We start from the raw sequence: 18,731 nt of genomic DNA, 5'->3' as shown, positions 1-18,731 counted from the left end.
CGTCACTGCCCTGGACCATGACAGTGCCGTTCTGGTACATGTTTACCATCAGAAACGTGTTTTCCTGGTCCTTCTCGCTGTCCTCAAAAATGTGGTTTTGCCTTCCCTTGTAGATGCCTTTCTTCGTGGTATAGCTGACATGCCTGGTTACAGCTGTATGCCAGGCAGTAGTGTGGTCTGTGTAAAGTAACAGGTTTGTAACAGTCCTGTTGTGTTAGCAGTCGGCAAAGAAAGTATCCGGGTTCTCCCTCAGAATTCTGTGTTTAAAATTGATTTTTCCCTTCTCTGTGTCACGTTCAGAGTCTCAGGTGGAAAAAACAACTACTAAATATGATCCCCAATTAGAGACAACGATGACCAGCTGCCTCTAATTGGATATCTTCCCCCCAAAAAACAACATAGAAAAACAGAAACTAGAACCACACAACATAGAAAATATAAACTAGACAAAACCCCCTGTCAAAGCCCTGACCTACTCTACCATAGAAAATATAAGCTTTCCATGGTCAGGATGTGACACTCTGATTTGATTTCTGCTGGAAATTTAAAAAAAGGGGGGAAAGTCTCTCAGTCTCTGATGCTACTGGTGTTGCTATGGTTACCATCAGTAAACAGTTGGAGTTAGATGGTAAGCTAGCTAACATATTTTAATTTGGCTAGCTAGCACGATTAAGATTGGTCTTTCAACTCACTCTGTCAGTCTTTTCCTCCTGTGTTGATCTTCAGTTGTACAATTTGATTACTTATACATTTATTGCTAATTTAGTCATGTTAATCTCACTTTTGACAACCAGAAAGTTATAAAGTCTTCTGCATGACTTCTCTCTCTCTCTCTCTCTCTCTCTCTATATATATATATATATATATATATATATATATATATATCTCTCTCTCTCTATCCGTCTCTCTCTTCTCTCTCTCTATTCATCTCTCTCTCCTCTCCTCTCCTCTCCCTCTCTCTCTCTCTCTCTCTCTCTCTCTCTCTCGCTCTCTCTGTCTCTGTCTCTCTCTCTCTCTCTCTCACGCTCTCTCTGTCTATCTCTCACTTTCTCTCTCTCACTCTCTACCCATCTCCCTAATCCATTTAGCCACAATTACAGTTTTTCTCAATTGCTAAAACACAATTTCTGAAACCTTGCTCCATTTCCTGAAAACATTAAACACAAAACCTCATTTTCAAGCACTATTTACATAACCTCTGACTCCTCTCGCAAAATGAAACATTCGCCTCAAAACAGTTTTACCTGTGTTCAAAATCAAACACTGCTCTCAAATCGTAAACAAAGTGATCAAAATGATATACACTCTCAAGCAGTCAGTAAACAATACACCGAAAAATAGAAAACACATTGTTCAAAACATACAATTCTCAGGGAGAAGTACATTTTTAATCTAAAAAAAGATTCATATTTTTCCATCATTGTCTTTTGATGAACGAAAACATGTTCTACCATAGTAGCTCAAAATTGATCAGAAATTACTACTCTGCTTTGCTCTTTTGTTTTTTGTTCTTCCTCCTCCTTGTACCCCTATTTTTACATTACTGTACCCTGCATCTCACAAACTTGTCCTTTGTCTCTGTGATACTGTAATTCTTGTTCTTTGTTGATATGAACCCGCAACCAGTCAAAATCTATTAAGCAGTCAGTACTGTTAATAAATGGAAAGCACAATGTTCAGGGCCATACAATTTGTCCATTGTACAGTATACAGACTACAATGCACTGTACTACAGTATACAATACTATAAGGGACAAAAATCAAAGGAGTAAACATGTGATCAATGTGCTTCTTCTTGTCTTTGGGCTGGGTCAGGCCAGAGCACTTCGTCGACATCACAAGCAATATTGTGCCTCCTGATGCAACGGGGGAAGAAGCCTCTTGTGTGCCGTATCCAGCCCTGACATGATTCCTCACCTATATCACCACACGCTAAATACATGGCTTGCAGCAGATTTACTCTGGTGTAGGGTTGTCTATCATACACTTTCCATCTCCAAGAGGAGAAAAACTCCTCAATCGGATTCAGGAAAGGCGAGTATGGAGGGAGGTACAAGTTCATAAACTGCCCATTGATGTTAAACCATTCCCTTACCTGAGCAGCTCGGTGGAAACTGACATTGTCCCACACTATCACATAGGTGGGAATGGGATTCTCATTTAGCTCTTGACCCTGCTGCTCTTGAACCTGCTGCTCAAATAAAATATCTCTTAGGTTGGCAATAAATGTTAGAAGGTGCTGGGTGTTATATGGCCCGAGTGTAACATGGTGATGTAGAACACCATGGTTGCTGATAGCAGCACAGATTGTGACATTGCCACCTCGTTGACCAGGGACTTCTACAATGGCCCGTTGTCCAATCATGTTTCGGCCTCTCCTTCTCCTCTTTGTTAGATTGAAGCCTGCTTCATCGACAAAGATGAACTTATGGAGTCTGTCCAAGGATTCCAAGTCAAATATTGTCTGTGTAGAATTACAATATACTGTATGTAGGATTTTGTAAGTCGTACAGAGACAGTGCTATACTGTAGAGTACAATTAGGCCTACTATATGCACTTCTGATTCACATACATTGTATGTACTGAAGAGTAATGTCATTCACATAGTATGTGTTAGTACTGTAGACAATCTGGATTACAATAAATGTTTCTGAATGTACACTTACTTGCACATACTGAGCTCGCAGTTCTTTCATCCTTGGTGAGTTGCGCTCAAAAGGTACTCTGTATACTTGTTTCATTCGCATCCTGTTACGATGGAGGACACGGTCAATTGTGGAAATGCTCCCACTGTCGATTCCCTGGAAGTGTGTGTTGTCTTGTATCACTCGTTCCTGGATTTCTCTGAGTCGTATTGCATTATCTTGAAGGACCATGCCAACTATAACGGCCTCTTGCTCCCGAGTGAATATTGCTGTCCTTCCACCTGCATGTGGCAGCCATGCAATTCTACAAAAAGTAGTTGTACAGTTACAAAACATATTCATGCAGTACAATACATACAGTGATTAACTTTACAAATGTCTACTGAAACAGCTGCATATAGTGTAGTACAGTAAATTTGCAATTACAAAAATACAGTAGTATACTGTACCTGTTCTCTTCTCTGAATGTCCTTACTATGGTGGACACAGAAAATCGGCTCAAATTGGGTCAAATCGGCTCAAAAGTCCTGCTTCCCTCATTGTCATGGACAAGAACATGGTCTATAACTGTTGCTCGAATTTCATCAGATATTTCCACTCTTTGTCTTCCTCTTCCTCTTCGTCCTCCTCTTCCTCTTTCTTGCCCTCCTCCTCCTCTTCCTCATCGTCGCCCACCTCGCATACGCATACGTCCTCTCACATTGTTTCTTCTATCCATTCTCAGACTTTCTCCTTCCCACCTTCAACAACCTGTTTGCTCTCTGAACTGGCTTATATTGGTTGTGTCGCATCATTTGAAACAGGTTAAATCCATTTTGAGTAGTTGTGTTCAATCAATGACATGTGTTCTCTATTTGTATTTGATTGTTGCCACTTGTGTTTACCAGTATGGATGACATGTGCATTAGAGTGCAGAATGTGTTTTGAGAATGAGAACGTGTTTAGAGTTTTGCTGAAAAGTCTAAGTGAGATCTGCAAATTGTGTTTTACCATGTGAAATGGTTTATGGTATTGACAACAGACTGCATAATTAGCTAAATGAGTCCAGGCAACTGAGAACTTTGTTCAGCCAATGGGCTTTAGTGTTTTAGCAATTGAGAAAAACTGTATTAAAATAATTTATAGTAAAGAATGATGTAATATCTGTCTGAATGGGTCCATCAGATGTTGTTGAAGAACAGATACTGTATCTCCTGTACTACACATTACCTTCAATAACATCACCCTCACAGGCTTTCTCAGCAATTACCCCCAATTACCTGCTCCCCAAGTTATCCTCCAATAACAAGTCCCAATTAACCCCCTCCTGCCCCTTCCTCCCTCCCTGGCTGTGTGCTTGTTTTTTAGCCGGGGGCTCATTTCTCCCTATATCAGCAGCTCCCCTTCTCTCCTCTTCCTCTCCCTCTTTCACTCTCACACTCTGCAGGAGATGCCAGACTGACAGACACTCATCCTCTCAACTCTGCCTGTCTATCTGTCTGCCAGGTAGGGCAGAGGTAGAACAAGGTTTTGTGTGTCAATCGCTGTTTTTTCACATCTGCTTACAAGTGGCTGTGGTGTATGGTGTATATCTTCACTGATGGCACTTTTTGTTAATATCATTCTGTCTACAGAGTGTTCTGTCTGGAAGGTCTTGGTTTGGTCTCTCTCCAACAGGTGACGGAACTCTCCCAGTCCTCGGCCTTGTCTCTCTCCAGGTGATGTGCCTGTGTGGCTGGCTGTGGCTGCTCTACTGTCTCCATGTCCCTGGGTGTGTCTGGGGTCTGGATGGAGGTGGAGAGGGGGCTTGTCGGCTGGTAGCTAAGCCCGTCTCCGGCAGTGTTTATCGGGCAGGAGATGTGGTCATTGGGGGCCTGTTCCCCATCCATGTGGAAGCCCCTCTGCCAGAGCAGGAGTTCAGGAGCATTAAGGGAAATTCTACCTGTACAATGTATGCAGCTTGTGTGATAACAGCTTTTTGTCATTGTGTTTTCACTTGAAGCTATTGTGTATTCAATTACCTCCTATCGCTCTGTTTCTTCCTTTCTTCCGTCTGTCAGTTTCAACCAGCGTGCTTACCGCTGGCTCCAGACTATGATCTTTGCAGTGGAGGAGATTAACCGTGACCCAGCCCTCCTGCCTAACCTCACCCTGGGGTTCCTGGCTTCTGACACATGCCGGTCAGATGGCACCACCCTGGAGGCAGCCCTAGCCATGGTGACCGGCAAGGAGGCCTCCGTGGTGGGCACAGAGTGTGGCACAACCCCCGAGGTTCCCGTCATTATAGGGGATGCCCACTCCTCAGCTTCCATCGTGGTGGCACAAACCCTCAGGCCGTTTGATTTACCCATGGTGAGGCAGGGGTTAGATTACAGGCTGGGATGAGATGATGACTCTTTTCACATTACATTTCATTCTCTATCTAGATTTCTCTCTCTAACGTTTACTTTCCTTCTACTCTGCTCTCTGTCTCTGATAATTATAATTATCCTTGAATCTCTCTCTCTCTCTCTCTCTCTCTTTCTCTCTCTTTCTCTCTCTTTCTCTCTCTTTCTCTGTCTGTCTGTCTGTCTGTCTGTCTGTCTGTCTGTCTGTCTGTCTGTCTGTCTGTCTGTCTGTCTGTCTGTCTGTCTGTCTGTCTGTCTGTCTGTCTGTCTGTCTGTCTGTCTGTCTGTCTGTCTGTCTGTCTGTCTGTCTGTCTGCTCTCTCTCTCTCTCTCTCTCTCTCTCTCTCTCTCTCTCTCTCTCTCTCTCTCTCTCTCTCTCTCTCACTCTGTTCTCTCTCAGGTGAGTTTCTTAGCCAGCTGTGCATGTTTGAGTGACGACTGGAGGTACCCCTCGTTCTTCCGTACGGTACCCAGCGATGCCTTCCAGGCTCGGGGCATGGCCAGGCTGCTGCGTCTGCTGAGATGGGTGTGGGTAGGGCTAGTGTCAGAGGATGATGACTATGGCAGGTTTGGGGTTCAGCTGCTTCTCCAAGAGCTCCAGGGATCTGGGGTGTGTGTCGCTTACTCTGAGGTCCTCCCCAAGGTACGACCTCACTCTGATGATCTGACAGTATACTCTCTCTATTGCTCAATCTTTCTCTCTCTCTTTCACTGTGACTCCCCCTCTCTTCTAATCTAATAGAAAGTCTCTCTCTGATTTTCTCTGACTCTCTTCCCTCTCTCTCACTGATGGTCACCCCCAAGTTACCATCGAAGAGAAAGATCAGGCACATTGCGGACACCATCAGAGGATCTACTGCCAGAGTGGTTGTGGCATTTGTAGGATTCACGGGTTATGCAGGGGTGAGCAGTTACCGGTCAGAGTATTGTTAATGATTTGTAACACAGCTATAGCAGTGTCCTTGTGTCTTACCATGTCTTGATGCCGTTTATAGACACAATAATTTCCTAATTGATAATCACGCATTTCAGCTTGACTATCTTGATCTTTTTAACGATTTCATTCTCCAGGCCCTGATGGAAGAGGTTGTCCGTCAGAACATTACAGATAAGCAGTGGATTGCCTCAGAAGCCTGGATCACTTACTCTATTATTGCCACCCCGAAAAACCTGCCCTCTCTTGCCGGGACAATTGGTTTTGCCCTGAAGAAAGCCAACATTCTCGGCCTGGGGCCTTTCCTAACACGCCTCAATCCAAACGGGGACTACCAGAAGTCCGACCCTTTCCTGAGGGAATTGTGGGAGGAGATGTTTGGGTGTTCTCTGGGGGTTGACCCCAGCGTGACCCAGTCGTCCAGGCGACAGTGTACTGGGTCAGAGGTCATACGTGAGGGAGAATTTACACCTAAATCTCTGTTTTTTGTCCAGATTCCCAATGTTATCTCAGTTAAATATTGTGTCAATTCTAGGTGAGGGGGAGAGCCAGTATGCTGACGTGTCTCAGCTGAGAGCCAGCTATAATGTGTACAAGGCTGTGTACGCCATCGCCTACGCCATACAGGATATGGTGGCCTGTAGACCAGGGGACAGAGTCTTTAATGGTGGACAGTGCCCTGATATCAGGAAGCTTCAGCCCAGCCAGGTGAGAACAACATGTTGATCTGTTTTCAAGTTAACAACACTAATGTTTCCAGTCAGGATACAGTGAAAACACTTTGTAAGGTTTGAGTTCTAAAGAACCAAAGCCACAACTGGTTCTAACTCTTCATCCTGTTCCAATGCCCTTTTCTCTTTGAGATTGTTCATTATCTGAGGGGAGTGAACTTCAGTACTCCTGTGGGGGAATCTTTCCACTTCGACATGAATGGAGATCCGCCTGCCTCTTATGACATCATCAACTGGCATGTGACCCCCGAGGGAACGGCAGAGTTTGTCCAGGTCGGACATTTTCTGTCCTCTGAGGGATCGGACGACCAGTTTCACATGGCCATTGATAAAGTGGTGTGGGGTGGGGGCAGCGGAGAGGAGGTGAGAACTGTTCAGTTTAGTTTCACTGAGGCAGAGAGGAGTGGTTGTGTGTGTGTGTGTGTGTGTGTGTGTGTGTGTGTGTGTGTGTGTGTGTGTGTGTGTGTGTGTGTGTGTGTGTGTGTGTGTGTGTGTGTGTGTGTGTGTGTGTGTGTGTGTGTGTGTGTGTGTGAGTGATGGAGAGAGATTTATTGAGTTTATCACCCTGAGGCAGACATTCAGAAAAGAAAAAGACATAAAGAAGACCAAATAAATAACAGGGGAATGGTATCTCAGACAGAAAGTCAACATGACACTGAACGGTCTCTTTTTTTAACTAGGCAAGTCAGTTGAGAACAAATTCTCATTTACAATGACAGCCTACCCCAGCCAAACCCAGAAGACACTCTGAATCACAGCCAAATGTGATACAGCTTGGACTCTAACCAGGGACTGTAGTGATGCCTCTTGCACTGAAATGCAGTGCCTTAGAACGCTGAGCCACTCAGGGGGAACATGATACTGAATTTGAGATATTTTTGTGGTCATATTCATGACATAGTCCCCAGAGGGGCCAGCGAGTCTGTCTGCCTGCCTGTCTGTGTAATAATGATGATAATAGCAATGATGATGATAATGATAACTTCTTCCTCTCCCCCCTCTGGTAGGTCCTTGTGTCTGTATGCAGTGCTGACTGTCCCCCTGGTACCAGGCATGCGGTACAGAAGGGGAAGCCTGTGTGCTGCTTTGACTGTCTGTCCTGTGCTGAGGGAGAGATCAGCAACACAACAGGTAGTCTATCTAGGGTTCTGATTCCAATTCATATTTTTCCTCACTCCTGACTGGTCCTGATTTGGACACCTCATTCTTCTTCCTTCTCTATCAGGGTCAGATGAGTGTATTAGGTGTCCAGAGCGGTTCTGGTCCAACCCTGATCGTACGGCGTGCATCCCCCAGCTGGTGGACTTCCTCTCCTACAGCGACACCATGGGTGTCATCCTGTCTGTCATCTCAGTTTCTGGGGCAACACTCACAGCCGGTGCCCTGGCCACCTTCCTCTACCACCGTCACACGGCCCTGGTGAGTTGAATCATATGATCATATATAGAGGTACTGGACAGAGATGAGATTGTGTCATATAAGGATGTGATTTCTGACGTCAGTCAGTCTAATTTATATTTCTCTGTCTCGTTCCAGGTGAAAGCCAACAACTCTGAGCTCAGCTTCCTGCTCCTTCTGTCACTCAAGCTATGCTTCCTGTGCGCACTGGTTTTCATTGGCAAGCCGAAGCCATGGACATGCATGCTGAGACACACCCTGTTTGGTATAAGCTTTGTGTTCTGCATCTCCTGTCTGCTCAGCAGGACTGTGGTGGTGCTGGTGGCCTTCAGGGCCACTCTGCCTGGAGAGAACCTGATGAGATACTTCAGCCCCACCCAGCAGAGGATGGGTATCTCACTCTGCACACTCATCCAGGTGAACATCTAGTTTTTACTATATTCTATTGGAATGTAATTGTTTCCTTCATAGACCATATTAGTTGTTATTATGGTAACTGTAACTTGCGTTTTCCTTCCACCTCCGTTCCCTTCCACAGGTGCTGATCTGTGTACTGTGGCTGGCCCTAGCTCCACCCCGACCTGCTGAGAGGGGGGACAGAGAGGGTCGTGGGCCGAGGGTGGTCCTGGAGTGTGAGGTGGGCTCTGTGGTCGGTTTCTCTCTGGTGCTGGGCTACATCGGCCTTCTGGCCTCCCTCTGTCTCCTCTTAGCCTTCCTGGCCAGGAAACTCCCAGACAACTTCAACGAGGCCAAGTTCATCACCTTCAGCATGCTGATCTTCTGTGCCGTGTGGATCTCCTTCATCCCTGCCTACGTCAGCTCTCCTGGGAAGTACACAGTAGCTGTAGAGATCTTTGCCATCCTGGCATCCAGCTTTGGGCTGCTGTTCTGTCTGTTTGCTCCAAAGTGTTACATCATCCTTCTGAGACCAGAGAGAAACACCAAGAAACACATGATGTCCAAATAGAAACCACCAAGAAACATGATGTCCAATTAGAAACCACCAAGAATCACATGATGTCCAATTAGAAACCACCAAGAAACACGATGTCCAATTAGAAACCACCAAGAATCACATGATGTCCAATTAGAAACCACCAAGAAACACGATGTCCAATTAGAAACCACCAAGAAACACATGATGTCCAATTAGAAACCATCAAGAAACACATGATGTCCAATTAGAAACCACCAAGAAACACATGATGTCCAATTAGAAACCACCAAGAAACACATGATGTCCAATTAGAAACCACCAAGAAACACATGATGTCCAATTAGAATCCACCTATAAACACATGATGTCCAATTAGAAACCACCAAGAAACACATGATGTCCAAATATTAACTTACACATACTCAAATTTGGATTTAGCGCTCGTTGATATTCATTTCAACAGGGGAATGTCCATTCTATTTGGAAACATTCATTTCCTGCTATACCTTCACTATATTATTTTGTTAATATTAGTATGTGTTCTTATAATGTGTCAGAATGAAACACGTCTATATGAACAATACCAATAAAGATTACGTAGTGTCTACTCATGCTGGAAGAGTTAGTATTGAGTTTGTCTGACAGAACTTACAGACCCCCTACACGATTCCTTCGTCACCCAGTCAGTGTGTGCGTGAATGTGAGTGTGTTTGTCTGTGTGCGTATGAGTGTGTGTGTGTGTGTGTGTGTGTGTGTGTGTGTGTGCGTATGAGTGTGTGTGTGTGTGTGTGTGTGTGTGTGTGTCCCTCATCGTATACCAAAATGAAAACAGAAACATTCCACTGTCTGCTTACCCACTGTGGGAATCTCTCAACTCCCCATCACTCCCTCTTCATACCCAAGAAGACTCAAGGCTGTAATCGCTGCCAATGGTGCTTCAACAAAATACTGAGTAAAGGGTCTGAATACTTATGTAAATGTGATATTTCAGTTTTTTTATTTTGTAGAAATTTGCATACATTTCTAAAAAACTATTTTTGCTTTGTCATTGTGGGGTATTGTGTGTAGATTTGTGAGGGAAAAAAATGATTTAGTCATTTTTAGAATAAGGCTGGAACGTAACAAAATGTTGAAAAAGTCAAGGGGTCTGAATACTTTCCGAATGCACTGTATGTTCTCATATTTAGAGAGTTACTGGACGGCATTGGAAACCCATTCATGTATTTGTGACACCATATATAATCAACATTTAGTGGAAGAACATGAACTGCTTTGGAGGCACATAGTTGCAGCGAATGACAAACACAGTTAATGTAGACCTTATTCGGATTGTGTTCTTGAAACTTTGCCAGGACGGAGCTGTATTTGACTCACATTGTGGTGCTGCCATCTGTGGCTAGACTGATGCAGTTTCCTGTCATCAAGAAACTTGAACAAGGCATTGGTAAAGGTCAGTGAATCAGCAGCTGGAATGATTATTATTCCTCCAAATGTGCTTATGATTTGAAAGAGTTTATTGCTGTGGTGTTTCATCAGAACACCCACCTGCTTCTCAGTCGTGACATCAGAACTTTTATCAGTAATCAATGAGTAAGACACATTCCCAATGTCCTTTATTGGTTCCTCATGCACTGCAGGCCCAATAACTGCATTTATGAGTGCTATGCATTTTCTTTCTGTGAATATTGATTCCTTTCTTTGCAATGTCTGACATTCCCAAAGATTGGAAAGCTGCTGCAGTCATCCCCCTCTTCAAAGGGGGTGACACTCTAGACCCAAACTTCTATAGACCTATATCCGGACCTCTGGCAGTCTCTCTGGGTGTGCCACAGGGTTTTATTCTCGGGCCGATTCTCTTCTCTGTATACATCAATGGTGTTGCTCTTGCTGCTGGTGATTAACCTCTATGGGCTAGGTGGGACGCTAGCGTGCCACCCGTGGTGCACTCCATCAACAGCAGGTGCATTTCAAGAGCGGCAAATTTGAATCCAAATAAATGTCAAAATTCAAATTTTTCAAACATACAACTATTTTACACCCTTTGAAAGATAAACATCTCCTTAATCTAACCACGTTTTACGATTTCAAAAAGGTTTTACGGCGAAAGCATACATTTAGAGTATGTTAGGACAGTACATTTACAAGAGTTGTGTGTAATGTTTTGTCAAGTCAAAGACAGGGTCACCAAAACCATAAAACCAGCTAAAATGATGCACTAACCTTTTACAATCTCCATCAGATGACACTCCTAGGACATTATGTTAGACAATGCATGCATTTTTAGTTCTATCAAGTTCATATTTATATCCAAAAACAGCGTTTTACTATGGCATTGATGTTGAAGAAATCGTTTCCCTCCAATAACCGGCAGTCAAGTCAGCGTCACAAATTAAATAATTAAAATTAGAAAACATTGGTAAAATATTATATTGTCATTTAAAGAATTATAGATTTACATCTCTTGAACGCAATCAACTTGCCAGATTTAAAAATAACCTTACTGGGAAATCACACTTTGCAATAATCTGAGCACTGCGCCCAGAAAAATACGCGTTGCGATACAGACTAGACGTCATGTTGGGGAGATCTAAAATCGAAAATACTATGTAAATAATCCATTACCTTTGATTATCTTCATCAGATGTCACTTCCAGGTATCACAGGTCCATAACGAATGTAGTTTTGTTCAAAAAAGCTCATCATTTATGTCCAAAAATCTCCGTCTTGTTAGCACATGATCTAAGCCAGCCGGACTTCTCGTCATGAACGAGGGGAAAAAATATATTTACGTTCGTTCAAACATGTCAAACGTTGTATAGCATAAATCATTAGGGCCTTTTTTAACCAGAACATGAATAATATTCAAGGTGGACGAATGCATACTCTTTTATAACGTATTGGAACGAGGGTACCCAACATGAACTCGCGCGCCAGGTGTCTAATGGGACATCATCGTTCCATGGCTCTTGTTCGGTCAGATCTCCCTCCAGAAGACTCAAAACACTTTGTAAAGGCTGGTGACATCTAGTGGAAGCAATAGGAAGTGCCAAAATATTCCTCAGCCCCTGTGTTTTTCAATGGGATAGGTTTAAAGGTAATACAACACATCAGGTATCCACTTCCTGTCAGAAAATGTCTCAGGGTTTTGCCTGCCAAATGAGTTCTGTTATACTCACAGACACCATTCAAACAGTTTTAGAAACTTTAGAGTGTTTTCTATCCATATATAATAAGTATATGCATATTCTAGTTACTGGGTAGGATTAGTAACCAGATTAAATCGGGTACATTTTTTTATCCAGACGTGCAAATGCTGCCCCCTAGCCCTAACAGGTTAACCTCTATGCAGATGACACCATTCTGTATACTTCTGGCCCCTCTTTGGAAACTGTGTTAACCAACTTCCAGACGAGCTTCAATGCCATATAACTCTCCTTCCGTGGCCTATAAATAGGCAGTAGTGGCGAAATAATTACAATATGGAAATTAAACACTGGACTGATAGATGTGCAGAAGATGCGTGTGCACGTAGAGGTACTAGGGTGCAATGGAGAAGAGAAAAAAATAAATAACAGTATGGGGATGAGGTAGTTGGATGGGCTATTTACAAATGAGCTATGTACAGGTGCAGTGATCTGTGAGCTGCTCTGACAGCTGGTGCTTAAAGCTAGTGATGGAGATATGAGTCTCCAGCGACAGTGATTTTTGCAGTTCGTTCGAGTCATTGGCAGCAGAGAACTGGAAGGAAAGGCGGCCGAATGAGAAAATGGCTTTGGGGGTGACCAATGAAATATACCTGCAGGAGCGCATGCTGCGGGTGGGTGCTGCTATGTTGACCAGTGTGCTGTGATAAGGCGGGGCTTTACCTAGCAAAGGCTTATCGATGACCTGGGGCCAGTGGGTTTGGCGACGAATATGAAGCGAGGGCCAGCCAACGAGAGCATACAGGTCGCAGTGGTGGGTAGTATATGGGGCTTTGGTGACAAAACGGATGGCACTGTGATAGACTGCATCCAATTTGCTGAGTAGAGTGTTGGAGGCTATTTTGTAAATGACATCGCCTAAGTCATGGATCGGTAGGATAGTCAGTTTTACGAGGGTAAGTTTGGCAGCATGAGTGAAGGATGCTTTGTTGCGAAATAGGAAGCCTCTTCTAGATTTAATTTTGGATAGGAGATGCTTAATGTGAGTCTGGAAGGAGAGTTTACTGTCTAACCAGACACCTAGGTATTTGTAGTTGTCCACATATTTTAAGTCAGAACCGTCCAGAGTAGTGATGCTGGATGGGCGGGAAGGTGTGGGTAGCAATCGGTTGAAGAGCATGCATTTAGTTTTACTTGCATTTAAGTGCAGTTGGAGGCCACGGAAGGAGAGTTATATGTCATTGAATTTCATCTTGAGGGTAGTTAACACAATGTCCAAAGAAGGGCCAGAAGTATCCAGAATGGTGTTGTCTGCGTAGAGGTGGATCAGAGAATAACCAACAGCAAGAGCGACATCATTGATGTATACAGAGAAAAGAATCGGCCCAAGAATTGAACCCTGTGGCACCCCCATAGAGACTGCCAGAGGTCCAGACAACAGGCCCTCCGATTTGACACACTGAACTCTGTCTGAGAAGTAGTTGTGAACCAGGCGAGGCAGTCATTTGAGAAACCAAGGCTGATGAGTCTGCTGATAAGAATATGGTGATTGACAGAGTCGAAATCCTTGGCCAGGTCGATGAATACGGCAGCACAGTATTGTCTCTTATTGATGGCGGTTATGATATCGTTTAGGACCTTGAGCGTGGCTGAGGTGCACCCATGACCAGCTCTGAAACCAGATTGCATAGCAGAGAAGGTACGGTGGGATTCAAAATGGTCGGTGATCTGTTTGTTAACTTGGCTTTCGAAGACCTTAGAAAGACAGGGTAGGATAGATATAGGTCTGTAGCAGTTTGGGTCTAGAGTGTCTCCCCTTTTGAAAAGGGGGATGACCGCAGCAGCTTTCCTATCTTTTGGGATCTCAGACGATACGAAAGAGAGGTTGAACAGGCTAGTAATAGGGTTTGCAACAATTTTGGTGGATAATTTTAGAAAGAGAGGGTCCAGATTGTCTAGCCCGCCTGATTTGTAGGGGTCCAGATTTTGCAGTTCTTTCAGAACATCAGCTATCTGGATTTGGGTGAAGGATAAATGAGGGAGGCTTGGGCAAGTTGCTGTGGGCCGTGGAAAAATGTTCGTTGAAATTCTCAATTATCGCGGATTTATCGGTGGTGACAGTGTTTCCTAGCCTCAGTGCAGTGAGCATCTGTGAGGAGGTGCTCTTAATCTCATTGGACTTTACAGTGTCCCAGAATTTTGGGAGTTTGTGCTAAAGGATGCAAATTTCTGTTTGAAAAAGCTAGTCTTTGCTTTCCTAACTGCCCTTGTATGTTGGTTACTAACTTCCCTGAAAAGTTGCATATCGCGTGGGCTATTCACAATGGATGTTTTTGTGCTGGTCAAGGGCAGTCAGGTCTGGAGTGAACCAAGAGCTATATCTGTTCATGATTCTACATTTTTTGAATGGGGCATGCTTATTTAAGACGGTGAGGAAAGCACTTTTAAAGAACAAGGCATCCTCTACTGATGGAATGAGGGCAATATCCTTTCATGATACCCGGGCCAGGTCGTTTAGAAAGGCCTGCTCGCTGAAGTGTTTTAAGGAGCGTTTGACAGTGATGAGTGGTGGTTGTTTAACCTCAGACCCATTATGGACACAGGCAATGAGGCAGTGATCGCTAAGATCCTGGTTGAAGACAGCAGAGGTGTATTTGGAGGGCAGGTTGGTTAGGATGATATCTTTGAGGGTGCCTGTGTTTACGGATTTGGGGTTGTACCTATTGTTGGTTCATTGATCATTTGTGTGAGATAGAGGGCATCAAGCTTAGATTGAACGATTGCCGGGGTGTTAAGCATGTCCCGATTTAGGTCACCTAACAGCACAAGCTTTGAAGATAGATGAGAGGCAATCAATTCACATATGGTGTCCAGGGCACAGCTGGGGGCAGAAGGTGGTCTATAGCAAGCGGCACCGGTTAGAGACTTGTTTCTGGAAAGGTGGATTTTTAAAAGTAGAAGCTCAAATTGTTTGGGCACACACCTGGAAAGTAAGACAGGTCTGTGCCCTGGCATGCAGTCACCAAAGAGCTACAGTATGTGTCTGCACTGTGGGATACAGGGAATAAGGCGCGCTCACTGGCTGTGCACTGCTGTCTTTTAGGGAGTACATGTCATTTACCTGTGCACAATCAAGAGTGGAAAGAGAGGCAAGCATTGCTACCTATTACATAGCTCTGCTACCTATTAGACAACCTACAAGCACTGCTACCTATTAAATATCCCTAATAATTTAGAACATGGTTAATAGATACCACTGAGAATTTAGATCATGCTTAATAAAAAGCACTAAGAATTTAGAACATGCTTAATAAATAGCACTGAGAATTTAGAACATGCTTAATAAATAGCACTGAGAATTTAGAACAAGCTTAATAGATAGCACTGAGAATTTAGAACAATGTTTCTTTGGCTGAGATTAAGACATTTAGAAACAGTATGGCCTGTAATAAAGCTGTCCCCTCTTGTAGTCATTAGACAGGTAGTGTTCCTCTGTGCGCATTTGTGTCCCCACAGATGAGCACATTTCGCTGGGACTGGAAATGGCATGTCTCTTGCTCAAAGGTGGGGAAGATCACCTCTGAGTAATATGGGGATTTTGAGGGTTGGATATATATTGCACAAAGGAACACATATTTTTCTGTCAGTTCAAGTACTTTTTTCCAGTTTTAACCAAATGTGATATTTAACAATTTTGAGGGTGTCAAAAATATTCTGTAGTTCGGATTTGTACCAAATGATCAATCCTCCTGTCACGCCCTGACCAGGTGAACTCTTCTATTTTGGTCAGGGTGTGGCATTTCTATAGTTTATTTTCTATGTTTTTGGTATAGCCTTGCTTTGGGGCGTATTTCTATGTTGGGTTCTGTCGATTCCCAATCAGAGACAGCTGTCACTAGTTGCCTCTGATTGGGGAATCATATTTAAGTTCCTTTTCCCCCCACGATGTTTGTGGGTTGTTGTCTCTTTTTGTTGGAGCAGTAGCGATACGTTTATTCTCTGTTTTGACCGTGTTATTTCAGTCTGTAATAAATAACATGAGTTCGCTCCCAGCTGCGCCTTGGTCCACTTCTTCCTTCCTGCACGACGATCGCTACAGAACAACCCACCAAACCAGGACCAAGCAGCGGGAGGAAAAGGAGCGCGAGAGATGGGCTCGCGAGGGAAAGGAGTTCTGGACCTGGGAGGAGATCATGTCGGGGAAAGGACCCAGGCGAAGGATTTCCAGGTCGAGGAGGTGATGCCAGCCGGTGGAAGGAGTCGCAGGCGGCGGTCGAGGAGGCCCGGAAGACACCCCCAAGAAAATTTTGGGGGGGGGCTAATGGGGTGGTCCGGAAGGGCAGAGGAAGAGCTCAGACCACTGCTCTCGTGGGGGATAACGGCGAAGGAGGAGGCAGAGATGTGGCAGGTCCTGGAGGACCTGCGTAGGGACAGCGTGGAGGAAGAGCCTTGGGTGGCAGAGGTGCGCACGGTATCGCCAGTGCGCCTGCACAGCCCAGTGCGCTCTGTGCCAGCGCTCCACACTTGCCAGGCTAAGGTGGGTGTTGAGCCAGAACGGGTGATGTCAGCTGTGCACTCCAGACCTCCAGTGCGCCTCCAGTCCGGCCCATCCCTGCTCCCCGCACCAGGTTAGTGGTGCGTGTCCCCAGTCCTGTCCGGCCCGTCCCTGCTCCCCGCACCAGGTTAGTGGTGCGTGTCCCCAGTCCTGTCCGGCCCGTCCCTGCTCCCCGCACCAGGTTAGTGGTGCGTGTCCACAGTCCTGTCCGGCCCATCCCTGCTCCCCGCACCAAGCCAGTGGTGCGTGTCCCCAGTCCTGTCCGGCCCATCCCTGCTCCCCGCACCAGGTTAGTGGTGCGCGTCCCCAGTCCTGTCCGGCCCGTCCCTGCTCCCCGCACCAGGTTAGTGGTGCGTGTCCACAGTCCTGTCCGGCCCATCCCGGCTCCCCGCACCAAGCCGGTGGTGCGTGTCCCCAGTCCAGTCCGGCCCGTCCCTGCTCCCCGCACCAGGTTGGTGGTGCGTGTCCCCAGGCCAGTCCGGCCCGTCCCTGCTCCCCGCACCAGGTTGGTGGTGCGTGTCCCCGGTCCTGTCCGGCCCGTCCCTGTTCCCCGCACCAGGCCCACGGCGCATGTCCACAGTCCCGCACGGCCTGTGTCCGGTCCACCGGTGACCAGTCCTGTTCCGGTCGGCGGCTCCGCTCCGGAGCCTGAGCATGCCGCTCCACCGTGGTCCAGTCCGGGCCAGAGGGGTAGGGCGAGGATGGAGGCAGGGGGAGAAACACGCCCGGGGCCAGAGCCTCCACCGAGGGTGAGGCGCCCACCCGGGTCCCCCCCCCTAATAGACTTTAGGTTGGTGCGCCGGGAGTACGCACCGTTGGAGGGGGGGTACTGTCACGCCCTGACCAGGTGAACTCTTCTATTTTGGTCAGGGTGTGGCATTTCTATTATTTATTTTCTATGTTTTTGGTATAGCCTTGCTTTGGGGCGTATTTCTATGTTGGGTTCTGTCGATTCCCAATCAGAGACAGCTGTCACTAGTTGCCTCTGATTGGGGAATCATATTTAAGTTCCTTTTCCCCCCACGATGTTTGTGGGTTGTTGTCTCTTTTTGTTGGAGCAGTAGCGATACGTTTATTCTCTGTTTTGACCGTGTTATTTCAGTCTGTAATAAATAGCATGAGTTCGCTCGCAGCTGCGCCTTGGTCCACTTCTTCCTTCCTGCACGACGATCGTTACACCTCCAGAGTCTCTGCCTCTATTGACAGAGCTGTGTTTCTGTGATGGCACAATTACCTCTCTGCAGCCTGTGGGACAGCGAGTGACAATGTCAGCGTTACACCATGTCTCCTGCAGAATGATGACGTCAACACCTTTAAGATTTTTGTTGAACTTCAGTGCTAAACTCATCAGTCCAAAGACTGATGAGTTTAGACCCTGAATGTTCCACACGCTAACTGATAGTGATTTCATGTTGCAAAAGAAAGAATTGAACAGTAAGAAATACAAATACAAACTTTTAAGTTAAGAGTGAGATAAATAGGATCAACGCAAAAACAATGATGTTATATATTATATACTGCTCACAAAAATAAAGGGAACACTTAAACAACACATCCTAGATCTGAATGAAAGAAATAATCTTATTAAATACTTTTTTCTTTACATAGTTGAATGTGCTGACAACAAAATCACACAAAAATAATCAATGGAAATCCAATTTATCAAACCATGGAGGTCTGGATTTGGAGTCACACTCAAAATTAAAGTGGAAAACCACACTACAGGCTGATCCAACTTTGATGTAATGTCATTAAAACAAGTCAAAATGAGGCTCAATATTGTGTGTGGCCTCCACGTGCCTGTATGACCTCCCTACAACGCCTGGGCATGCTCCTGATGAGGTGGCGGATGGTCTCCTGAGGGATCTCCTCCCAGGCCTGGACTAAAGCATCCGCCAACTCCTGGAGAGTCTGTGGTGCAACGTGGCGTTGGTGGATGGAGCGAGACATGATGTCCCAGATGTGCTCAATTGGATTCAGGTCTGGGGAACAGGTGGGCCAGTCCATAGCATCAATGCCTTC

The 18,731-nt window shown here is 45.4% G+C and overlaps 1 protein-coding gene across 1 annotated transcript; it reads left to right on the top strand.

Annotated features, from left to right (window-relative positions):
• The first annotated feature begins 594 nt into the window (after window positions 1-594).
• LOC106581465 (extracellular calcium-sensing receptor) lies at window positions 595-9,446 on the top strand. Its single transcript, XM_082966123.1, has 13 exons — window positions 595-628; window positions 4,073-4,131; window positions 4,344-4,576; window positions 4,686-4,977; window positions 5,412-5,654; window positions 5,816-5,890; window positions 6,083-6,398; window positions 6,481-6,653; window positions 6,809-7,039; window positions 7,684-7,807; window positions 7,902-8,095; window positions 8,213-8,491; window positions 8,613-9,446. The coding sequence occupies exons 1-13, from the start codon at window positions 595-597 to the stop codon at window positions 9,039-9,041; spliced, it is 2,682 nt and encodes an 893-aa protein (XP_082822249.1). The 3' UTR covers window positions 9,042-9,446.
• The last annotated feature ends 9,285 nt before the right edge of the window (window positions 9,447-18,731 follow it).

This window comes from Salmo salar, chromosome 20 (genome assembly GCF_965601325.2).
Source record: "Salmo salar chromosome 20, fSalSal1, whole genome shotgun sequence".
NCBI lineage: Eukaryota > Metazoa > Chordata > Actinopteri > Salmoniformes > Salmonidae > Salmo > Salmo salar.
Note: the sequence above shows the minus strand (reverse complement) of the source record. Positions and strands in the feature narration are given on the sequence as shown.